This window comes from Gymnoscopelus braueri, assembly GCF_963280865.1.
Source record: "Gymnoscopelus braueri genome assembly, chromosome: 6".
Taxonomy (NCBI): domain Eukaryota; kingdom Metazoa; phylum Chordata; class Actinopteri; order Myctophiformes; family Myctophidae; genus Gymnoscopelus; species Gymnoscopelus braueri.
Window position 1 is genome coordinate 11636884 of NC_137607.1, and position 26634 is coordinate 11663517.

General features: G+C 41.4%; 1 protein-coding gene across 1 annotated transcript in view; it reads left to right on the forward strand.

Annotated features, from left to right (window-relative positions):
* The first annotated feature begins 1750 nt into the window (after nt 1-1750).
* LOC308086798 (uncharacterized protein) overlaps nt 1751-26634 on the forward strand; it is a 35927-nt gene continuing 11043 nt past the window's right edge. Inside the window, 11 exon segments of the mRNA XM_080430444.1 lie at nt 1751-1983; nt 9191-9322; nt 11862-12017; nt 13438-13576; nt 14177-14346; nt 15016-15150; nt 16521-16706; nt 18856-19556; nt 21249-21391; nt 24515-24736; nt 25444-25745. Coding sequence (XP_080286570.1) covers nt 1927-1983; nt 9191-9322; nt 11862-12017; nt 13438-13576; nt 14177-14346; nt 15016-15150; nt 16521-16706; nt 18856-19556; nt 21249-21391; nt 24515-24736; nt 25444-25745 — 2343 coding nt within the window. The 5' untranslated portion in view covers nt 1751-1926.

Below are 26634 nucleotides of genomic sequence, written 5' to 3' on the forward strand. Positions count from 1 at the left end.
TGACAGTAGCGTGTTAACAGTAGCACGCTAACAGTACAGACGGTATTAACAGTAGCATATGGTCTCTGTCGAGTGAAAACCTCATACTGTATGTCCAAAACTGTTACTTTCCAGGATTCAAATTCAAAAGTATGAAAAGTAGCAGATCTACAAGCTCGAAACGCGTCGCTTGTAGATCTGCTACTTTTGATACGTTTGTGTGACGCTGTAGTATGATCAAGTAGGGCGTTAATTTATGAATAAACACAAAAGGTTAAAATATGGAGATAGGTTTCCGCCCGACAGCATCGATATACTTCTTGTTTTAACATGCTCCATGTTCAGACATGCAGATGGGACAAAATGCCTTACATTATGCAGACTCTCATAAGTCGTATTTTCTTTTTTTGTTTTGAGTGTGTTTTGGGCTGAACGGAACAATCTTCATTGTATGTTCATAATTCAACTGTCTTTCTATGTGCATGTAAACAAATAAACCATTTAAAGTCCTGTAACTCTGGGTCCCGTTCCACTGTGCTTCCACTGAACTGTACAGTATGTTCTCCATAGAACGCCATTCCCTCAGGCAATCCTCTCGTCAGTCAAACATGCCGGAATTTACAATCCTTAACTTGTGAGCGCTTTTTAAAAACAAAGCATGACCCATGTTGTATGACAACAAGTAATCTTAGACAACAGTGCAATGTCAGCAAACCTTATTTGCAGTGGTGGAAAGTATATTTACTCAAGTACTATACTCGAGTACAATTTTGAGGTACTTTTACTTTACTGGATTATTTCCAATGTTCAACTTTGTTGATTTTGATTATTATTACAAAATGAACCTCTTCAGCCCTATACACTGTATCTGTATACTTTGGCTATTTTAAAATAGCCGAATTTCTCTGAGATCTACAAGCTCACAACGCAGTAATGATTCTTGTACTTAAGTTTAAAAAAAAATGTAGTACTTTTTCCACCACTGCTTATTTGTTGGATTATTTTATCAGCAGCTGGAGAGCTCGCCGGCTCATGCCAGCAATGTTTAGCTCGTTGCAAAACACAACGATGAATAGATAGCTGTCACATCAATCACTATAGAGGTGAGAGGTTGGCTGTGCCGTGCCATGAATGTGTCACGGTCTGCTTTCTGTCCCAAAAGTGGATCTTTGTCGTTTGATCGGGCGAAGCAGATGCACTGACGGAGCCAGAGAGAAGCGTTGGCACCCGAGGACATAAAGTACTGAACCCCACCCTATACCCCACCCTCCCCTCCCCTCTCCCAACCCACAGGGCTGCCACGCCCACAGCACAGGCATGCCTGTCAAAAACATACGTGTGAAGAGACTAGATTTATACTTAGTTGCACACCGGTGTTGCACACTGAAAATAGCAGGTCTATAAGCTCTATCTATAAGCTTATAGATCTGCTATTGTTCAGGATTATCTATTGGTGCTGTACTCACTTTGTGTAGATATATGAACTGTGTTGCTGTTTCTTTGTATGGGTGAAGGATAGGCCACACACGCGCGTGCATCCAAATATGTATTGAAAATGTTTAAATAGCAGAACATTTATAAATTGTTGACATAAAGTATATTAAAAGTATAAATGAGGTATAAGATGGCTAACTGCCTCTGTCATACAGTGGGAGGGCCAAGGAGAAGGAAAGGGGAGGGGGCTGAAGGTGTGTTTGTCAGCACATGAGTGCAGGTGTGTGTCTGTGTCTGTGTGTGCATGTGCGTGTGTGTGTGTATGTGGCGGGGGGTTAAAGCTTATACTGTAGGTGTGTCTCCTGCAGGGAACATACATAAGGCACTTGACCTCCTTTTTTTGTTGTAAACCTCCCTCTCAAAACACTCGAGTTCAAGTTTGAAGAAAACACGACGGAGACTTATTACTTCAAAGCCCTATAGTGCATGGTGTGGAGTTAACTGCATTCAGCCATGGCTAGGGTCTCCCTTGCAGTGGTGGGCCTGCTGTTGATGTTAATGCTGCCATTGGTGAGTAAAACAACCTCATTAAGTTCTCCTTTTCGTGTGGCTTTGCGTTCTGCGAGAGGCTTGTCGTCGTAGGACATGTCATTCTGTTATAAGATGTATTGGTGGTCTTGAATAGGCATGCCTGGGAATATTTCAGAATTAAGCCTGATTATAACCTTGCCGTACGATGGTGTTGCACACAGAAAATAACCGATCTATAAGCTCACAACGTGTCGCTTACCTAAGCTCACAGCGCGTCAAAGTGTGACGCTGTGACGCGATGTGAGCTTGTAGATCTGCTGTTTTCGATGAATGTCCCACTCAGAATACGGATGCTATAGGGTTCAAGTGGTTCATGTAAAAAGAAATCCAATCACACAAAGATTTGACGACCCCCCTGTAGCTTATAGATCAGCTATTTTCTGCGTTATATGTCTGCTATAAAGTTGGCATTATTCTTCATAGCATTATTGGGCATTATTCTTCCAATGGTTGTAGATAATATTTGAATAACATGAAATGGTTGAACATCTCAGTGGCCGATTCATCTTCACATGTTCAGTGTTTACTCAAGTACTGTACTTAAGGTATTTTTTACTTTACTGGAGTATTTCAAATTTTCAATACTTTTACTCCATTACATCTCAGAGGCAAATATTGTACTTTTACTCCACTGCAATTATTTGAAAACTTTAGTTACTAGTTACTTTGCAGATATACATTGTTATATTATAAAACATACCACTTTAGCCCTATTTTATACATAACTATTTGAAAATAGCAGATCTACAAGCTCAGAACACAACGAGTTGTAAGCTTGTAGATCTGCTATTTTCAAACATTTTAGTACTTTTACTTTTGGCACTTTAAGTATATTTGTTGTAATTTTATAAGTATATAAGTATTTTTATATGGTGGTATTACTTTTTTACTTAAGTAAAAATATCTGAGTGCTTCTTCCAGCACATGTTCAGTGTTATGATGACAAACTGGTAAAGAACACTCTGTGCCGGTGGTTTTGCTGAACACGCAGAATGTTCTGCAATGACAATGTGGACAGTTTGTGTTTTTCTTAAAGGTGTAACAAAGTGCAGCCTGAACAATATGCAGTAGAACCCGCACTGTCAGTTTGTGTTTTACTCATAAATCACATTTCAGTCGAGTTCAAATGGTTATGCATGCAGATCCAAAGCATTTTATGAATTCGTTCATTTTGGCTGGCTGCTGTTGGTTAAAGAATGTGTTGGGAGAACCTTTTGGCTTATTTAACACTGTTCTGGGGAATGAGATCATTTAAAACTATCCTATGCTAGACATGAATTAAATTAATAATTCAATCAGTACAAATTTTGCTAGCACATTTGATAAATCAGGTGCAAATCAATATCCGTCACATAAAAATAATGATAATGAATGATAAAATGAAAGGATTTTTATTCATCTAAAGGCAAAGGAAAGCTATGTAAAGATCCTAAAAGCAATGCTAAAAAGATGTGTAAAAATGAGATCCTCTGGGCTGTTCCAGATAGTAGCCTACTGTACATAGAAGCTGCTTCACCATGCCTTTTTTGCGTTTAAGAGACCAGTGTTAAGAGACCAGTGTCAGAGGATCTAAGGGTCATTTCAGATACATAGGCATGGCGATTTGCCAATTAGTAGCCTACTAGAAATCTATTATAAAACTAACAAGCAAACAAAGGAACTTGAACATGAGTGTAATGAATGTTCTCTGTCCGGTCTTTGTCAGCACGTGTGGTGCATTCTGGACAAGTTGTAACCGACCAACTTTCTTTTTTCCTGGCATACCCTGCTAGTGATAACTCCATGCAGGGACGTCATGCAATTCCAAATTGTGTTGGTCTTTGCCCAGAAAATAAAATAAAAACAAAAAAAAAACAATTATGCAATTTTCTGCTGACACTGCACTGACATTATGTTCAAAGACTGGAGGCGTTATTCTAACTTCACTGATAGGTTGTTGTTGTACAGTAATCTCCCACTTTAGGGTAAATGCCGTAGACTTATTTAGAGATTTTCTTGTCAATGACGTTGTCCGTTGGGACTGTAGGGGTTAGAGTCATGAGTCATCAATCATCACACCTCACTTATCCACTATAGCTTCTGCTACCAATTATCTTGAAAGAAGCTATACAAACTTCTCCAAAAAGATTAAGGGGCATAATTCCACATACAAACACTATACACACAATGCTAATTAAAGGGATTATTTCACTTTTCAAACATGTTTGGGGTCATTTTAAAGTCTACTCTGGCTTTTTTGTTTCACCCCAGAGAGTTTAAGTTGCTTGATTCAGTATTTAGATATTTGATATTCATTTTATCAGCCATGCCCCCTTCCTATAAAAACCATTGTAACTTCAAACTCCATTTTAACCAACGATAGATTCATTGAAAACACCCGTCCTTAGTTATAGTGACTGATATTGTCCTTCTAATGCGTGAGGAGACTGTTTTTTTAATTCATTTTTTATTTTTTTATTTTTTTCATTTTCCCAAAATATTATAAAAGAATTAATGAAAAAAAAGTCTTCTCACGCATTAGAAGGTCAATATCAGTCACAAGAACCCAGGACGGGTGTTTTCAATGAATCAGATTCAATGCATCTGGAGTTTGAAGTTACAATGGGTTTGTATAGGATGGGGGCGTGTCTGATAAAGTGAATATCAAATATCTAAATACTGAATCAAGCAACTTAAAAACGGTCTGGGGTGCTCACAAAAGCCTGAGTAGACGTTAAAATGACCCCAAACATGTTTGAAAGTGAAATATCCCTTTAATGTTGCATAGACATGGAAATGGCTATAACATGTAATTAATTGTTTTGCCAACTAGGTAGCACTTTAAACAAACGTTGTACATTTACTCAAGTACTGTACTTAAGTACAATTTTGAGGTACTTTTACTTTACTGGAGTATTTCCAATTTTCAGTACTTTTAGTTCTACTCCACTACATCTCAGAGGAAAATATTGTACTTTTACTCGACTACAATTATTTGAAAACTTTAGTTAGTTACTTTGTAGATTTTGATTATTATTACAAAACATACCCATTTCAGCCCTATATAGAGCCATTTGAAAATAGCAGATCTACAAGCTCGCAATGCGACGCATTGTGAGCTTGTAGATCTGCTATTTTCAAAAGATTTGTATACAATTTAGTTGTGAAATGGGACATTCTGCATAATGAGTATACTTCTACCTTTGGTACTTTAAGTACATTTTGATACCAAAACGTTTGTACTTTTACTCAAGACAATTTTGAATTCTGGACTTCTACTTGTAATAGAGTGTTTCTGTATCAGTAGTGATACTTTTACTTAAATTAGAAATGAGTACCTTTTCCACCTGGAAATGACCAGCTGACTGTCATAACATTCACACGTCTCTCTTATCATTGGATGCAAAGCTGTCACAAGTCATGACTAGCTAGACAAGCCAGAAGGCTAAACAACCGGATTGATTGATGGGAAGTTGAAACATTAGCTGCCTGATAGCTATTTCTCAGTTGCAATTAAGTGTGTATATTTCAAACCATGAAGTAATTAATAATGGCCCAGTATGATACACCTAGTTATTGGCTCAAGTTCAACATACAAACATTAACACAACCCAGTCTCTAATATAAAGGGGATAAAGAACACCATGGCCACTTGTTAAAACAATAGCCATATTGTCAAAATGAACTACAAAAGTAATAACATTGGTTCACAAGTTTCCTCACCGAGTATTAGGTTGAATAACCTCAAGCCTCCTAGTCTTTCACCAAACACCCAAATGCAGGCTTTGGGCCAAAAGGAAGGCCGCGAATCTGGTCTCCCCTTTTATGCCCTCCTCTTAAAGGGGTAGCGCTACGAAACATTAACCCATTAAGACCGGGAACGCATCTGTGTCATTTTAAGATTTCTTTGGGTTATTAAAAAAATATAGCAGATATACAAGCCCATAGCGTGGCACCGAGTGCCGCGCTATGAGCTTGTAGATCTGAGCTTGTAGACCTGAGGACATATATATAGATACATTCAAAGATTTGCACACATTTTCAGGATTTTTCATCTACAAGCTAATATAATATGAGCTTGTATATCTGCTATTTTTGAATAGCCCAAAGAAATCAAAAAATTACAAAAAGGACAGATGAAAGATGCGTTCCCCAGTCTTAATGGGTTGATTCAGTCACATGCATTAAGAATCACGAGAATGTATTTGGCACTATACTCATGCAGGTACAAGCAGTAAAATGCTATAGTGTGATAAACATAGTTGACCAGAGTCCCCCACGGCTCTTTACTAGGCCCTCTCCTGTTTTATCCCAACACTAAATCTCTTCTTTATTGTCATGACTCATAGCCAATAAATGTTTGTTTGGCTATGACGCTAGTTTTACAGCGTGACATTTTGGTTTGTTGTCCATAATGGTGAGAAGTGTTGGAATCTAAGTGGGATTGAAGACATTGTCATGCTCATCAATGTATTTAATGTCAGATGAATCATTATCCTTTCAATATCTCAATATACAACCGTATGCTAATCCAAAGGTTTAACCGTTCCTATTCTTGGGGTGAACATGCAGCTAAAAAAAGCAGATCTACAAGCTCACATTACATTGTGAGCTTGTAGATCGGCTAGGGAAACAGTGGGGTGCCTGGCCTAGAATTATATTGGGTTTAAGTGGTTAAACAAAGGCTACATGAATGAATGAAAAATGCGTTTACTGATATGCATCTACTTTGAAATATTTCCAGAAGCTCAAAGCTTATCAAGAAAATAAATGCACAGATGGTACTGCAACAGTTAAATAAGTGCCTCGCTGCTGTATTCCTCTGCCCAGATTTCTCCAACGCCCGTTTGTGATCAGACTTGTTGTCACAGTTGTTGCTTTGCACCTCAGGCTGTATGACAAATTTGCTGCACTGTTTTCTCTTCTGGCCCAAGGCCAACAGCTTAAGCAAACATAAGTAAAAGTGTGAGGGGATGTAGCAACTACAGAATTCCAATAGTTCACTTTCAAAGATTACATTCGCATTGGCTGTAAAACTTGTGCTGTATTCTAAGATTCATTAAGATGTTAAGAAAGATGCATAAATAACCACATGAACACTAGGGTCCCTATGTGGCGAACATTGAGCGAAAATAGCCAATGTACACGCTCACAACGCATTGCAACGCGCCGCGTTGTGAGCTTGTCGTAGCTATTTTCGGTGAAGAGTTGGTGTAGAGGAATTAAGCCCTCAAGAAAATGATGGAGACATGCAGAGTGAGAGAGACAGAGAACAGACAGAGAAAGTCAAAAGAAGGAGACTATTAGAGTGAAAGGGGAAAAGTTCAAGACAGAGAGAGTGTTGGCAGGGGTTTGGAGAGAAAACCGGAGTGTCGAGTCAGTCTGTTTGATGTAAGCCAACTCTTTGTTTGTAAGGAAGCTCTCTCTTCACATATTAACCACTTCAACCCTATCGTGTCCCATGTTCTGCGGGCGAACATTAGACAGAAGAAAAGCCAATCTACAAGCTCACAACTCGTCGCAACGCGACGCGTTGTGAGCTTGTAGATCGGCTTTTTTCGGCGAGTGTAGAGCAAAACAGGAGGGGTCCCCCAGTATAGTCCTAGGGGGCTCCAGTGAACAAAGTATAAGGGTTTAAGAGGTTAAAGTAAGTGAGTCAGTGTGATCGCTGACTCAGCTGATAACATGGCCATGCTGTGAGGCAGGTGGAATATGGTGATGTTCCCACACAACATCAAATGCCATAAATCAATTATCAACCGAAACTGGAACACAGACTGACAATAAAACACTCACCATGACTCACATATATGATGATGACTCAGATAGATAGATAGATAGATAGATAGATAGATAGATAGATAGATAGATAGATAGATAGATAGATAGATAGATAGATAGATAGATAGATAGATAGATAGATAGATAGATAGATAGATAGATAGATAGATAGATAGATAGATACACTAGATAGATAGATAGATAGATAGATAGATAGATAGATAGATAGATAGACAGACAGACAGACAGACAGACAGACAGACAGACAGACAGACAGACAGACAGACAGACAGACAGACAGACAGACAGACAGACAGACAGACAGACAGACAGACAGACATAACATGAAATGCAATAAAATCATTTGCCTGATATCAACAAATGAAACATGAAACCTATGAATTGATATACAGTATGTAGGCTACACACTACAGGGGATGGGGCTGATACAGTATATAGTATACTGTAGTTTAAATATACTATCAGTCAACAATGAAAAGGTTATAACAGTTAAGCTTAACAGACATCTGTTATGTACTTCCAAGTCGTCCTTCCTCATCCTCCCCTCCATAACGTCCATAACCACCTCCAGACTGTTTAACTACCACTATGGAGCTAGCCTTCTTCATTAGCTATTTGAAGTCTCTTGTGTTGATGTTAGCCTAACTTTTTAAGTGGGCAGCAACCTTGCGGACGTTTGATGTTTTGAATCCACCACTTGGAAATGAAATGTGGTCCTCTATGGGGACCTACCACGGGTCACAGATAAAGTCAGAGAAAGAGGGATGAGGCTGGCAGGGCACTGCGTCAGGCACCTGGAACTATTGACAAGCAAATGGGAGCCAACCCAGGGCAAAGCCAGGAAAGGCCAGAAGCACCATCTACGTAGATGCACTGCGGTGCGACAGCTCAGCTAACACCACTGTGGAGCTCAAGACCCTGATGTTAGCAGAGATTCATGAGTTCTGAGCTGGTGTTGGCTATACCACACTCTCGCATCGCATCGAAAGTGAAATTTGGTTCTTATTTTTAATTGAAGATGTCCTAATTGGAGTCTATATATACCACTTAAACACTAAAAATGTCATTAGCTGGAGTCCCCCAGGGGTCTGTACTAGGCCCCCTACTTTTTCCCTCTGCACAGTCAAAATGTGTTCGTAAGAATACATTGTAATAATTTTATATTTTATAATAAATTGTCCTGTATTATCAAAGCAATGAGCCTCCTCTTCATAACAACGACTCACTCCGCTCAAAAAGATTGATTCTTGATTTGTTAAAACATCTTTACTACTGTATATTCACAGCCTTGCAGATATTCTAGTTTGTGTGTTTCCAGTGTGCTTAGATATGATGTTTACAAGGCCTCATGTGAGTCCAGTGTGCTTAGATGTGACGTTTACAAGCCTTGTATGTGTGTTTTCAGATGCTCAACGCAGCATGGGCCGACACACATAATCAAAGGAAGGTGCTGAGGAGACAAAAGAGAGAGTGGATCCTCCCTCCTTGCACCCTTAAGGAGAACAAGGACTACACCCACAGACCTTACATTGCCAAGGTAAATCACATGCAATTAAAAAAAAAGACTCCTCTGTGTTCATTTAGTTATTGAATTTTGGGCAGCCTGATAGGGGTCGTCTGGTCACAGGTTTGACCCTCAGCTCACCCACCTATGTGTCGAAGTGTCCCTGAGCAAGACACTTAACCACTAACAGATCCCCACCGAAACTCTGAAAGTGTAATAATGGACCTGTATTAACCACATTACACCTAGCGTCTCCTTTTTCATTATTATTGTCGATTTTAAAAACTAGACAGAATAACATTCTCATAACATTTGTTGTGACGTATACGAGTCATTCTTTGGGTGAAGTATTTCTTTAAGGACCGGAAAGAACATATTTCATGTGTATCCTCGTGAAAGACTACTTTCCCATGATAAACGCACAGTAGTGTCATAACAAACCTGCAGTGTAGATGAAGGGTAGGAACTGCTCAGGGCCATGAAACTGGTTCTTGGTGTTTCATAGTGTCACTCACACTCGCTGCCAGGATGAAAGCTTGACAAGTAAATAAACCTTTTTCCATAAACGCAGGCCAACGTACTGGGACTTTAGCAGCCTGATGACAGCAAAGTTAAGACACCAAAATACCTTTCACCTGTGAACTGTGTTGGGAAAAAGTATTCAGATTTTAACGTAGCAATTAGTCATGCATCAATGTGTCACTTCATGATGTTGTTGCAGCTGATAAAGGTGGGGCTGATTTTAATGACTTTATTTGCTGCTGGGTAAATCCATCATCACCATCAATTAAGAAGGGTTTATTTGTTGCACGCACTCACGCACTCACTCGCTTGCTCACTCACACGCACACGCACACGCACACGCACACGCACACGCACACGCACACACACTCGCTCGCTCGCTCGCTCGCTCACTCACTCACACGCTCATTCACGCACTCACTCACTCGCTCACTCACTCAGCAAAATGTTGGTGTGTCCACATCATTTATCATTTCATTTAATGCCTATGTTTAGTAATAATAATGACCTTTGACACCATCCTGTTTCTGGTTGCCGATGAATTTTGAACCTGAAGTTCAAGATTCAATTTATCCCCTGAGCAAGCAAGCAGGCTCTATTAGCTCAATGGTATAAAAAAAAAGTCAGCACTTGGCAGGAGAACCGCGTTCAAATCCGGGGTAGAAGAGGAAAGTTACATAGTGCAGCTTTAAATGTGGTTTAAAAATGTTGACGTTTTTTAGAAATTGTAATTTTCACCTATAATGACAATGACGTGCCCAAAACAGGTTGATAGTGTCTGTGGGTTTCATAAATATTTAACCAATGAAAAGTATCAACGAAGAGCTTAATTGTGACTAAATAATAACTACATCGGACACAGACCTGTTTTGAAGCCTGTTTTTCATCGATTTCAAATCCGCCATCTTTCTAGGCCTATATCCCGTCCGAAATGCTAATGGATATTAATGCTATTGCGAGGGACAGCGAGTGCATTTTCCGGCAGCGGCAGTTTCCGCGGAGCTTCCGCGGAGCTTCCGCGGAGCTGCCGGCGGTGCCAGCTTTGGGAGTGTGCTGCGTTTGTGTAACGCAGTCCCCACCAATATTATTTACGATTCTGTGCCTATCGGTACATAACTCGGACGGCGCTTAGTCGACTAGTAGACCATCGGCCGGTCGTCGCGGGCACTCGCGCCTGGAGGCGCTTGGGCGCGACTCCTTGGCCTCAAGGTCTACTGAGTCCTTCATGGTCCAAAACTATACTTTATCGGCGGAAAAAAGAAGTTGACTGCCGCTCCTCCACCGGCAGTTCGCGGCAGTTCCGCTGCTCCGCCGGCAGCTGCCGCTCCACCGCCGGCAGTCACTGCCAGCAACTGCCGCTCCTCCACCGGCAGTTCCGCGGCAGTTCCGCTGCACCGCCGGCAGTCACTGCCGCTCCTCCACCGGCAGTTGCGGCAGTCACTGCCGGCAGTTCCGCGGCAGTTCCGCTGCCGTAAAATGCACTCGCTCCTTCTGGCTATTGCAGCAAGGGTGGGTCTCCACTCGGTAGAACCAGTGGAAACCCTCGAAACATACCATACTTTATCATTCGTTTTAAAATGAATGGGACCATAATTTAAATTATAATCATAATCATGATGATTTAAAATATTTATGAAAAGGTTTACTAAGATAATAAAATCAAGTATAATGTTCGCCCCAAAACCTCATTCAGTTGTATTGAGATGATTTCTTATTGCCGACCGGTAGAAGGTGAAGTATAGCGACATCTGCTGCATGGGTCATTAATAGGAACAGCAAGCTGAACGAGAACCTGGAAGTGAGCTTAAATTCCAGCGTAGGGGGTTTGCCCCTTGATTGGAACACAGGTCTTGGACATACAAGGTTTCCACCCTACAGTGATGAGTGTCTTCCTTGCTGTGTGTGTGTGTGTGTGTGTGTGTGTGTGTGTGTGTGTGCGTGTGCGTGTGCGTGTGCGCGTGCGTGCGTGCGTGCGTGCGTGCGTGCGTGCGTGCGTGCGTGCGTGCGTGCGTGCGTGCGTGCGTGCGTGTGTGTGTGTGTGTGTGTGCAGATCCGCTCTGACCTGAGTGACACTGAGAAGGTGGAGTATTATCTGATCGGAGAGGGAGCGGATAAGGAGCCGTTCGGACTCTTCATCGTCGACCCGGACACCGGATACGTGCGCATCACCCGGGTTCTGGACCGAGAGGAACGCCCACACTACAATGTGAGTGTCTTCTTTTTTCCCACTTAGATCTTATACATTTTTCATGAACAAATCCCTCCCAGCAAATCCAACCCTGATTTAGGTAGATGGAAAGAGCTGTTCTTGTAGCTGCAACCCGATCGCCAGAGGAAACGTTCTCTTTGAACGTTTTTGAAATTCCGTGCATAGACAACTGGAAAACCCGAAAATCCGTGCATAGCCGCCTCGCATCTCCCCCATTGTGACTAAACCATTTAGGAGGCGCGCAGTCTCAAGGGAATTGTCGCCACGTAAGGGGCCACCGAGGGAGCTAAAGCGAGCGAGTTGCCGTCCCGAACGTTGCGACATTCCCTTGTGCCTACTCAGCGCCGTTTGAGTTATGTACCGATAGGCACAGAATCGTACATTTTGTTGTGGGGACTGCTGTGCTTCCGGGTTTTTCCAGGTTGCGACTGGTTACGCCCACCGTGGGACTCGCCGTACATATGCACGGAATTTCGGGGTTTCTAGGCGACTATGCACGGAATGACATGCACTGGATCCGTGCAATGTATACTAATTCTCTGGCGATCAGGCTGGTATATCAGTGGTTGGTTCTCTAACAATTTCATGTCAAAGACCCCCCACAATAATATGTATGTGGCCGCAGGGTCCCATCTGAAAATAGTGCCAGGGACCCCCATACAAGATTTGTGTATGGGGGAAGAATATTGCTATTGTGTTAAAGCGTTTCAAAAACATATTGTAGATCTTCTATTTTCAAATAACTATAAGATAGAGATAAAGTGGTTAAAGGTTCTATGACATTCATTTTCACTTTTTTTTTATTTTTTATGTTTTTTTTGGGGTTTTATGACCTCAATTACACCCACAAAATCTGAACTTTGAACATTCAGTGGATTTTCTGTGGTCTGGGGTTTTCTGAATAATTAGGCTGAAAAGTAATCTGAGCTTGGCCCTTCGACAGTGAGGTCACAGCCGATTAATCCCGCCCACTCTCGTCCTAGCCCCTCCCCTCCCCTATCCTTTCCTTTGGGGGGGGGCGGAGCAGAGGCGATGATTGACAGGCAAAATCCCTCACCAGCGACACCCGCAGGCAAAGATTTATTTTTTCATTGCAGTTGAAAAGGCTTTAGAAATGTGAGAGAAAAACACCTGCCATAGATCAATGGAGTGGAATTTTTTGTTAAAACTTTCTATACACGTTTGAAGGACCATGACAAAGACTTTTAATATGTGGTAAAAACTGAACGTCATGAAACCTTTAAACTGATTATGATGCTACATTAACTAATTTAGCCCGTGGACCCCCTCTAGGACCCCTGTGGGTCCCCGGAAAACCTCTTTGAGAAGGACTGAATAACAATCTATATGAACTCCTCAGTTGAACGTTTTTCCCCATCAAGCACAAGTAAAATACATGTTGTGTGCTTTCATGCAGCTAACAGGAATTGCTAAGTACAGAAACGGGAGCCAGGCTGAGGAGGACATCCCTCTGTCGGTTATAGTGGCCGATGAGAATGACAACCCTCCTTACTTTAAACCACAATCTGGCAACATCACCGAGAGGAGCAAGAGAGGTAATGTGTGTGTGTGTGTGTGTGTGTGTGTGTGTGTGTGTGTGTGTGTGTGTGTGTGTGTGTGTGTGTGTGTGTGTGTGTGTGTGTGTGTGTGTGTGTGTGTGTGTGTGTGTGTGTGTGTGTGTGTGAGTGTGTGTGTGTGTGTCAGTGTTGATTTTGAATAAAATTCCATTTAGTTTTAGTCATATTTTATCATCTGTCTTCTGAAATGTTTTACTTTTTGTCTAGTTTGATCAACTAAATGTCATAAGATTATAGTCGACTAAATCTACAGTTGATTTAGTCAACTAAAATGTATTTTGGCGGTGCCTTAATGGCGTCGTAATGGCTGATTTTACTCTTGGTTGCATGCTGAAAATAGCCGATCTACAAGCTCACAGCGCGTCGCAGCGCAACACGTTCTGAGCTTGTAGATCTGCAATGTGAGCTCCTTGGCAATTTCAGCAAAGACATTTGGTGAAAAGGTTTGCTAAACACCTAATTGCAATAATCCAATACACAAATGCCACATGATAACCAGATTTAGAACCGAATTTCATGGGCCTTTAAAAGAACAAAAGTTCAATCAGACTCATTGTGCGGTGGTGATCCCCTCTCTAGGAGAGTTTGTCATGAACGTGGTCGGTCATGACGATGACTCTGTAGGGAGCGTCAACGCAGAGATCGCCTACTTCATCGTCAGCCAGGAGCCCAAAGGCAAGCAGAACATGTTCTCCCTCGACAGGAAGACTGGAAAATTGACCGTCAAGGAGCTCAACCTAGACCGAGAGGTACTGTAAGACCTTTACCAGCACTGGACATGCAGTGGTGTAAAGTAACTAAGTACATTTACTCAAGTACTGTACTTACTACTTAAGTACAATTTTGATGTATTTTTACTTTACTGGAGTATTTCCAATTTCAGTACTATTACTACTCCACTACATCTCAGAGCCAAATATTGTACTTTTACTCCACTACAATTATTTGAAAACTTTAGCTACTAGTTACTTTGTAATTTGTAATTACAAAACATACATTAACCACTTTAGCCCTATATACATTTCGGCCATTTGAAAATAGCAGATCTACAAGCTCCCAATGCGTCGCGATGCGACGCATTGTGAGCTTGTTACTTGTAACAGAGTATTTCTACATTGCAGTATTGATACTTTTACTTAAGTAAGAAATGCGGGGCGGCCATAGCTGAGTGGTTAGTGAGCCCGCCTATGGAGCCAGAGGCCCTGGTTGCCCCAGGTACGATTCCAGGCCAGGTCAGCATATGTGTTGATGAAATGAAATGTGTCCCTGAGCAAGACTCTTAACCCCTAATTGCTCACAGGCCCTCATTGGAAACAAGCCCGCAAGGACTTTCATGAATGTCCTGTTAAAAGGAATTATCCTTATCCTTATGCGTTTTTCCACCACTGGTTGATCATTGAGTTTTTCTCCTATAACAGCTACATGCCAACTACACGCTGGTGGTGAAGGGGACGGACATGGGTGGCAGAGAGGGAGGACAGTCTGGGACGGGGTCGGTGTTCATCAAGGTCCTGGACGTCAATGACAACGTCCCCACACTGGAGAAGTCTGGGGTGAGAGAGAGAGAGAGAGAGAGAGAGAGAGAGAGAGAGAGAGAGAGAGAGAGAGAGAGAGAGAGAGAGAGAGAGAGAGAGAGCTGTTTGTCAACTTCATGATATCGATGCTGTCGGGTCGAAACCTCATGTGTCCAAAACTGTTACTTTTCAGGATTGAAATGTAAAAAAAAAGAAGCAAAAATAGCAGATCTACAAGCCAGTGTTAATTTTGACAGCAAATTCTGTTCTTAGTTTTAGTCTTTTGAATAACACACCGTTTAGTTGTAGTCCTATTTTAGTCAAATTGTTTAGTCTTAGTGGACTAAATATCAAAATCTTACTCTTTTAGTCTTGGTCTTAGTCAACAAAATTAACACTGCTACAAGCCACGACACATTTTGAGCTTGTAGATCTGCTATTTCTGCTACTTTTATGTGACACTGTAGTATATGAGGGCATATTAGGGCCATCTAGGTAAAGAAAAACAAAAAAAACGATATTCTGACATTTTACTGCAAATGTCCGACTTTATAAGCTCACAGATTTGCGACATTAATCTCAGAGATTTTTTTTACCTAGATGGCACTAATACGTCATCGTAGTAGTATGACGAAGTGGGCCATTGATTTACGAAAAAACCTTTAAAAAAAAGTGAAATATGGAGATACGAGGTGTCTAACCAACGGCAATGGCTGGTAACCCATTTTGATATAATGATGATGATGATGATGATGATGATGCTTATTATTATTATCAAACGATTTCTTTGTTTATGACCTACAAGCACAGGGTGAGTTGAAATAGTATGTTGTGTGTGTACACCCCATGCATGTAGAGGACATTTTATGTTGTGTCTAGCAGTGTTGATTTTGACAGGAAATCTTCTGTCTTTTCAATGAAATTCCATTTAGTTTTAGTCATATTCTAGTCATCTGAAATGTTTTAGTTTTTGTCTAGATTTAGTCGACTAAATATCATAAGATTATAGTCGACTAAATCTACGGTTGATTTAGTCGACTAAAATGTATTTTGACGATGCCTTGATGGAGTGGAAGTGGCTGATTTTACACTTGGTTGTATGCTGAAAATAGCCGATCTACGACGCGCTGTGAGCTTGTAGATCTGCTATTTTCAGAGCGTAACACCCAAGCGCAACCAAAACCAAAATAACTTGTCTTTTAGTTCTACTGGATCTCTTCTCCACTAGTCCCTCACTAACATTTTAGCCTGGTTTTTATTTGTTGACAAAATTAGTCAATAGTTTTAGTCGTCATAGCTTAGTTTTTATTCCGTTTTTATTTCGTTTTCGTCAGTGATAAAAGGTTGTCGCCACGCATTTTTCGTCGTAGTTTTAGTCGACGAAATCAACACTTGTGTCTTGTCTGCAGTACGATGGGGAGGTGGAAGAGAACGTGGCCGACGTGGTGGTGTTGAGGATCAAAGCGATCGACTTAGACGAGAAGGGCTCGGACAACTGGCTGGCTGTCTTCCACATCACTCAGGGGAACGAAAACGGCCTCTTCAGCATAGAGACGGACAACAAGACCAACGAGGGGATTCTGAAGCTCATCAAGGTATGTCAAAACCAGTGGTGGAAGAAGTACTCGGATATTTTACGTAAAAGTCTCAATTCCAAAATATAAAAATACTCTGTTACAAGTAAAAGGCCTGTGTTCAAAATGTTACTTGAGTAAGAGTACAAAAGTATTGGCATTAAAATATACTTAAGTAACAAAAGTAAAAGTACTAAAATGTTTGAAAATAGCAGATCTACAAGCTCACAACGCGTCGCGATGCGACGCGTTGTGAGCTTGTAGATTGGCTATTTTCAAATAGCGTATGTATAAAACAGGGCTAAAGTGGTTATTGTATGTTTTATAATATAATAATTTATATCTGCAAAGTAACTAGTAACTAAAATTTTCAAATAATTGTAGAGGCGTAAAAGCACAATATTTGTGCTTTTCTAATCCACAACATCTCATTTGTCTGAGATGTTGTGGATTGGAAGTAAAAGTACTGAAGTAAAAACACCTAAAAATTGTACTGATGTACAGTACTTGAGTAAATGTACTTTACTTTCCACCACTGGTCCAATCGTGTGCCATGTCGCTGCTTTGCCACTGTAAGGGCGCGGTCCCAACAAAACATGGTTGGCTGCTGTTAAACACAGGTTGTGCAGCCAGCGGATAATAAAAAAACGCAGTGACGCACCTGTCACTCACTTTCCGGACCCTCCCCGTAGCCCGCACCGCCTTCTGCCTTGAGCACCATGTTGCTTCCTGAGTCTTGGGACTGTCCGCCTTCGACTCACCCAATTGGACAAAGGGGGGGAAGCAGCTCCTGCCTCCAGCAGTTATATGCTTGAAATGGACAAGTCGTGTAGAGCGGTTAAACGCAAGGTCTGCGCGACATGCGGAAAGATGCGCTCGTGCGTGAATCCACGCATTTACATTGACAAAGCATTGGCAGATTCCGCCCCATAGGTAAAATAAAAGTGCGGTGGGACCGCGCCCTAAAGGTGCATTCACATCAGATGTGATGAACAATAATCGGGTTCCTTAAATTATAATGTTTTGTTAGTTTTTTTGCTTGAAGCAATATTTCCCCCCCCACACACACATACTAGCTGTTGCATACTAGCATAACTCTGTTGGCAAGCAACGAAAATTGCTTGTGTTGAACACTTTTCAAATTTTCGCCCCAGGGTGAAAAAGGTAAATATTTCTTGTTGTGTCTTTAAAGTCACCTCACATTGAAATGCATCGCTCAAATGTGTATGTGTGGGCAAAGTTACATACTATGCCTTTAAAGCCTTGTTCCGCAGGAGGCAATGAATCGCAGCGCTTCATTCGCAAAACGAACTTCAACCAAGTTGGGATATTTCAACATGACAATGTTGAGGCAAATGTTGTGCATTCACCTCACCTGGTTCGTTCGTCTCATTCACGCCGCTCGATGCAACCTCGTGTCAATCGTTATCATCGTTTATCATGCTAAAAAACGCTCACAATAATCTTATTGCAGAGATTTTAATTTATTGTGACATTGTCCTCCGTCATACATTGCGATCAATTCACCTTTGCCGAGCTGCATATCCGGTACCACTTAAACCCTCTGGAATTGGTAAAGCGCACCTGTAAAGAACGTAATTGATGCAGCCTTTTTTTCACTCTCTAAATCTCTTTGCCAAAAATAGCCGATCTACAAGCTTGTAGCTTGTAGATCTGCTATTGTTGGCAAATGTTCCACCCTAGACTATGGATGGGGATGGGCATCTGGGGTTCCACAGATGCTGGGGTTCAAGTGGTTAACAAAAATGCCATTTTAAGTGTTTTAAACATATTGTGATTATCGCGATAATATCTTAAATCGCAATTATTTTGGTCACAATAATCCTGACATGAAATTTTCATATCGTCCCATCCCTACTTTGTATGTTATCACACCACATGAAAAAGAACAATATCTTCCTCCTGTATGAACGCAGAATGACAACCTGTTGAAATGCTTTGCTTAAATTCTACGACCCCACTCCCCCCCCCCTCCCCCCCACCGACTGTTTTGGTTGTGACCGTTGCTCTTCACCTTTCTCCTTCTCTACCCTTTCTCTGCCTCCCTTTAACTTCCCTTCCCTTCCCTTCCTTTAACATCCCTTTCTCTACCTTCCTTTAACTTCCCTTCCCTTCCTTTAACTTCCCTTCTCTTCTTTTAACTCCCCAGGCGGTGGACTTCGAAGAGGTGCAGACGCTGGAGATCGGGCTGCTCATCGAAAACGTGGCTCCTCTCGTGTGTGGAGAGGCGGTGAAGATGGACGTGGAAGTGAATATCGGAGAAGGAGGAGGCGGCGGGGGAGGGGGAGGGGGAGGAGCCGGAGGGGGAGCAGGGGGAGGAGCCGGGGCAGGTGCCGGGGCCGGGCTGGGGAAGGGTAAAGGCAAAGGGAAAGGGAAAGGGGTGGGGGTGGGCGCCGGGGGGGGCCCGGACGTGGACGTGGACTTGGACTTGGACTTAGATTTAGATCTAGACTTAGATCTAGATCTGGATTTAGATCTGGATTTGGATTTGGATCTAGATTTAGACCTAGACGTCGACGTGGAGGGCGGCGGCGGGCTGGACTTGGACGGGCCGGCCGCGGGGGCCGGAGCCGGGGCCGGGGCCGGGGCCGGACTGGGTCTGGGCCTTCACCCCAAGGGGAAGCCCAAGCCGAAGAAGAGGAAGAGGAAGCCGGTCAAGAAGCCCACGAAGCCCGGGCCGAACTACCCGATCAAGATAGCGGTGGTGAACGTGCCGGAGGGTCCGCAGTTCATGCCGGCCACCATGGACGTGGCGGCGTCCGAGGACGAGCTTCAGATGCCGGACGGCGGGTACCTCACCTCCTACGCCGCCGTGGATCCCGACACCAAGAAGAAAGCCGAGGGCGTCTCGTTAGTACAGCATTTTGCTTAACTACTAAGTAATTTATAATTGTCATGGTGAAGCTGAAAAGGCCATTTTGTGATGATTAGGGCTGCAGATTCAGCTTTCAAAAGGCTTGTTTTTACATTTTTTGAACTCATGTGTCGTCTCTGTCGGGGGGAAACCTCAACTGTTACTTTTCAGGATTCAAATTCCAAAATATCAAAAGCAGCAGATCCACAAGTTCGAAACGCGTCACTTCGCGCCGCTTTAGGAGCTTGCGGATCTGCTGCTTTTGATGCTTTCGTGTGGCGCTGTAGTATGATCAAGCAGGGCGTTAATTTATGAAAAAAACACAAAAGGTTAGAATATGGAGATATGAGGTTTCTGCCCGATAGCAACGATATGCACCCAGTTACTGTATAACAGGTTGTAACTTGTATAATTTGTATTGCAGTGTCGGTATCCATATCGGTCGATTTGACCATGCAAATAATCTGTAATCGGATTTGGATATTGGCCAAACTTTCGATATTGTGCATCCCTAGTATTTTCTGTTTTTAATTTTAACCACATGAACCTAGCGCCCCTGGGGTGAACATTTGTGGAAAATAGCCAATCTGCAAGAGAATTTATTGCAGATAAATTTATGATGCATTATGACCAGCACTTATATATTATGCAAGGGATAATCGATGGGTCGCCGGTCATTATATATATATATATAATGACCGGCGACCCATCAATTATCCCGCTTATTACACGGCTACTTGATAAATAAATGTATACATTGACCCAAAAAGTAATAACAAAACTAAGTATTTCCTTGCTTATGGCAATGAAAGCATTCCATAAGTGTTGCGCTGGATGGACACGGTCGCCTCAGAAAACAAGGAAGTGTTGATCAAATAGAATACATTTTTGGTTACCGCATTGTCTATTTCTCGCTTCAAATGTTTTCAAAAACATGCGTGAGAGCAACGTTTAGCTGTAAATTACCGTAAATTTCGGACTATAAGCCGCGACTTTTTTCCAATTTTTCGACCCTGCGGCTTATATAACGGTGCGGCTTATCTATGGATTTTTACAGCTAACGGCCACTAGGGGACCTCCTAAATCTATGGATTTTACACCCGCGGCTTATAGTCCAGTGCGCCTTATATATGTACAAATCATTCAATTTAGCTGCTGCGGCTTATATTCAGGTGCGGCTTATAGTGCGAAAATTACGGTACATGGTGTGTGCATTCACGTGGCTGTCATGTTAGATACGGCACAAAATCAAACAGGTTGATATCAGCAGATGCTCTGAGCCTTTGATTAGACAGCGGACTGTTATTGAGCTGATCGGTCAAGAAATAACACCAAGCATTCAACCAAGCCGTGTAGTAATTTATTATAAGTTATAATACTTCATAAACCTTGTTATAAATTGTTATGCATAATATAATTGTAAACATTTATAACAAGTGTTATAATGCCTTATAAGTGCATTATAATGCATTATAAATGTGGTTATAACTTATTACAGACCCAACCTTAACATAAAGTCTTACCGGAACGGTAGGACAACAAAAAATGGTGTGAGCTTGTGGGTTGGCTATTTTCAGCACGCAACACCGTTGTACAATGGCAGCATAAGGGTGTTTTATTGTTACAGTGTCAAAATGAATCAATTCGACTTTGTACAAATTAAGGTTTGTGCGTTTGTTGCACTACAGGTACGCAAAGGCCTACGACCCAGACAACTGGGTCACTATCGATGAAGAGACCGCTGAGATCAGACTCAACAAGGTGCCGGATCGAGAGTCCAAGTTCGTGAGGAACGGCAAATACGTTGCCAAGATACTTTGCATTACAGACGGTAAGACAATATATAACAAATGAACTTTATGCAAGGGATGATCAATTGGATGATCAATGTCATTATCGAGAAATAAACCCATAGAGGGTGATTAGAGCCGGCGCAATCGCGATAGCTCATTACACGGCTACTTAATTAAGAAATGAATAAATTGACCCAAAACAACAAAACGAAGGATTTCATTGCTTACGGTAATGTAAGTATTAATTTATGCCAGGTGCGTCCAGTGAAACACGGTCGCCTCGGAAAACAGCGGGAAGTGTGTTGATAAAATAGAGTACATTTTCAGTTACTGCATCTATTTCTCGCTTCAAAAGTTTTCAAAGATATTCTTGACAGCTATTTTTACCTGTACATTTCATTGTGTGTTTGCAGTGGTGGGAAGTAACTAAGTACATTTACTTAAGTACAGTACTGTACTTAAGCACAATTTTGAGGTATGTGTACTTTACTTGAGTATTTCCAATTTCCAATACTTTTACTTCTACTCCACTACATCTCGGATCCAAATATTGTACTTTTACTCCACTACATTTATTTGAAAACTTTAGTTACTAGTTACTTTGTAGATTTTGATTATTATTACAAAACATACATTAACCACTTCAGCCCTTTATTATACATTTCGACCATTTGAAAATAGCCGATCTACTGTACAAGCTCACAATGTGTCGCGATGCAATGCATTGTGAGCGTTTCAAAAGATTTTTATACATTTGAAAACTAAATAGGACATTGGCCCTGATTCACTAAGAAATGTACGACCATATTTTGATCTTACCGGCATTTAAGACAATATTTTGCATGAAGAAAATTGTCTTAAATGCCGGTAAGATTGAAATATGGTCGTAAATTGCTTAGTGAACCGGGGCCATTGTGCCTACTGAGTACTTTTACTTTTGGTACTTTAAGTACATTTTGATGCTAATACTTTAGAACTTTTACTCAAGTATATTTTGAATTCCGGACTTTTACTTGAAATAGAGTATTTCTATACAGCAGTATTGATACTTTTACTTAAGTAGGCCTAAAACATTTGACTACTTTTTCCACCACTGTGTGTTTGTTTGCATAGCTGCCATGTTGGATGCGGCACAAAATCAAGCAACACACATTAATATGAGCAGGTGCTCTGAGATTAGACAGCGGTCTGTTATTGAGCTCAGCTGTCATTATTAAAAAACAACACGCGACTGAATTCAGTGATTGGCCAATCAGAATCAAGCATTCAACCAAGTCGTGTAATAAAAGTTTTCACAGACAAAAAATATATTTGACATAATATGTTTTTACAAGAGGCCAGATTCACATTAAAGTTGCAGTAAGCGATATTTTCTTTTGTTAAATCGAGTGTTAAGTAGCTCTGTAATCCCTGCAATCATTGCTAAAGAGGGTTCAGTAACTGTCCCTGTCTCTTCATCTCTTTGGTAAACAGAAAACATATTCTCAGGTCAGGATACTAATTTTATCCCATCAGGAGAGCGAACTCATCCAGGATACAAATTAAAATTAGAGGTGATGATGACACAAATAAATTATCAGACAACATTGGAACTGGAACACTGTACAAATTGAAGCTGATAAATGGGTACTCTCTCCTGATTGGTTGAACATGACAACCCACCCTAAAAAAAAAATCTGTTAACTAAAGAGCTGGAGAGACAAGGGAGACTCTTTTCCCCGAGTTTCGCCCAGGTCGACGTGGTTTTGAGGTTAGGCTTAGGCATAGTGTTTGTGAGGTTAGGGTTAGGGTTCAGGTTAGGTTTAGGCAGAGTTTGTGTGAAGTTAAAGGTTAGGGTTTAGGCGCAACCAGGGGCGACGCACCAATGAAAGACGGAGTTACTGAACAAACACTCTATAGCTATGATTACTATCAGAACATAGAGCCTTAACTTTTCAACAAAGTCTTCCCACTGTAGTTTTGTCCCCTCCCTAGCCAAAGGGCTTTTCTCCAAGACGCTGCTGTTCATTTATTAACTTGATTTACAGGGGACTCCAGTGACAGTACAGTAGAGTACAGTGTGCTGACAGAACCTGTCAAAAAGGCTGGCCAACTTATTAGGGTGTGACAGTTATCACGCACGATCAAATTCAAGTCAATTACCAGTTTCAACAGATAAGTATATACAGTATACATTATGAACATAACGTACATTACAAAATAACAAAAAAAGACCCTCCACCCCACAGGTATAGAAGTATCTTATAGTGCAGATATTTTAGACACTTAATTTCTATGACGCCCCCAATTTTACACATTGTAGGAAGCAAAGCCTCTAAGACTCTTCAGGTTTAAATGTCAGCATCTTAAAACATTGTCATGTGTGGTTATATAGAATCATTATTAGAATGTGCACACAGTTAACGGTTTCATCGATTTCTCAAATGTTTTCCTATCTCACCCGTCCTAACATGGTGGAAGCTACATTGTCGACTGTCTGTCTGCATTAGACGGTTCATTCTTTTTGGCACTGCGATACAAAATCCCCTTAAGGAATTCAAGGTTTCTGTGAGCCTCTTTTGCACAGGCATGTACAGGCTTTGTACCAGGAATTAATTACTGACGAGCATTTCCTTGACAATATCACTGTCTAACAGAGAGAGAGAGAGGGAGATAGAGAGAGAGAGAGAGAGAGAGAGAGAGAGAGAGGGTAATCCTTCCAGAAACCTCAAACTTTTCAGAACCTGTAAAGTTCTGCGATGGTTTTGGATGGTTCTGTCAAAGCAAGGGTTCAATGGGCTAATGCAAAAAAAAAGAAGAAAATAAATAAATACATTCCTATCTCACAAATATTTGGTGGCAGTAACTCTGAGGACCCCCTAGGGGTCTCGGACCCCCTGTAGAAGACCCACGTGTTGTTAAAAAATTGTAGCAGATCTATCAATATATAGGCCTGAAGTGGTTAATGTATGTTTTGTAATAATAATCAAAATCTATAAATAACAATTTGCCTCTGAGATGTACAGTATAGTGGAGTAGAAGTAAAAGCACTGCAAATTGGAAATGCGCCAGCAAGGTAAAAAAAATACCTCAAAATTGTACTCAATTACAGTACTTGAATAAATGTACCTAGTTACTTTACGCCACTGGTGGTGTGTTTCATGATCATCTCTGATTTTCAGACATTCCCGCCAAGACATCCACGGGGACGATAGCCATCGGCGTGGTGGACTCCAACGACCACTGTCCCTTCCTGACCACCAAGTACGGCTTTGAGTGCACCGACCAGCGGACGGTCTACATCAGCGGCCTGGACGAGGACGTCAAGCCCAACAGCGCCCCCTTGAGCTTCACCATCGTACAGGAGGGAACGCGCGGCGAGTGGGACGTGGAGATGGTCAATGGTAGGACCACAGTGTTGGCTAGAGTAAAACATATAAATGTTGGAGATATAATAAGTATAAGAATGAGAATAATTTGATTTACGTAAATTTACATAAATGTTTTCGAGCTTGAAGATCTGCTGCTTTTGATATTTTGGAATTTGAATCCTGAAAAATAATAGTTGAGGTTTCCAGAGACGACATATTAGTTAAAACAATGTAAAGACAATGTAAAAAAAAATCTAAATTGTTAATCCTTTTGAAAGCTTGAATCTGCTGCCCTAAACATCACAAAAAGGCTTTTTTCAAATATTATAAAATGAAATATCAGCTAAAAGCAATACATTATTTTGATATCGGTTCAATACAACGTTGCATTTTTAATGCCGACATCGCTCATACCTATATGATGACAGATTAATTGTGCATCCGTGGAAAATACTTTTTCCAGGTGGGTCACCAATTTCATGGAATCAGCGAGAACCCACTTATCAGCTTCAATTTAATACTGTTCCAACTATCAATTATTTTCTTATTAGCGATTATTTTTTAAACCGGACTTTTTTTTTTTTAGTTTTCAAATCTATAAAATGTCTAAAAAATCTTTTGAAAATAGCAGATCTACAAGCTCACAATGCGTTGCATCGCAACGCATTGTGAGCTTGTAGATCTGTACTAAGTTACTTTATACACCACTGAATCTGCCCTCCTCATGCCCCACATTGCAGAGACCACGGCGGCCCTGCATGCCCGCACGCCCCTGTGGCCCGGCGTGTACAAGATCGAGGTGCAGATCGCCGACGAGCAGAACCTGTCCTGCGACGCCACCGACGAGTTCGTGCTGGAGGTGTGCACGGCCGTGGAGAACCAGCCGTGCGCCTGCGGGCCCCAGATGTCCCGCCTCAGCACCACCTCCACGCTGTTCGGCTGGGGCGCCGGGGGCATGATGCTGGGCTGCGCCGTCTTTATGATGCTGTGTAAGTTAAAGAGGTGGTGCCATGGTTTTGTACTTTTGCTGTTTTGTGTGTTTCTATGAAAGTTAACGTAACTCTGATAGACCCCCCACCCCCCCCCCCCCCCGATCAGTGGTAGAAAAACGTACGCAATTTCTTTTTATTGAGTAAAAGTATCAATACCGCAATTTAGAAGTACTCTTTTACAAGTAAAAGTCCGGAATTAAAAATTTACTTGAGTAAAAGTACAAAAGTATTGGTATGAAAATGTACTTAAAGTACCAAAAGTTAAAGTACTAAAATGTTTGAAAATAGCAGATCTACAAGCTCACAACGCTTGTAGATCGGCTATTTTCAAGTAGCCTAGGTTTAAAATAGGGCTTAAGTTGTTAATGTATGTTTTATAATGTAATAATTGATAATTGCAAATGAACTAGTAACTAAAGTTTTCAAATAATTGTAGTGGAGTAAAAGTACAATATTTGCCTCGGAGGTGTAGTGGAGTAGAAGTAAAAGCACTGAAAATTGGAAATACTCCAGTAAAGTAAAAAATACCTCAACATTTTACTTAAGTACAGTACTTGAGTACATGTACTTAGTTACTTTACACCACTGCAAAAGGCCCAATCGAAAAGCACCGCTTTTACCAAGTGTTAAAATCATCCCCTCCCCCTATTATCATACAACAGCTCTGGGCATGGCTAACTCAAACACACATGTATGACTGTGACGCCCCATTCACACGGGACGCCACGGCCATTCACGCCAGGCTGTTGTCTCTTGTATTTTAACACTTTCTGTACACTTTTTTGAAAAAAATCTTCCTCCTAGTATAATCATAATACCTGATGATCATGCTTTGGGGGGGGGGGTGGGGAATCACGGCACCCCGTCTTTAATGATTTGCAAGCCTTTTTTGTTTGTTTTGTTTTGTTTTTTCATTTCAAGGACCCCCAGTTCACTGTG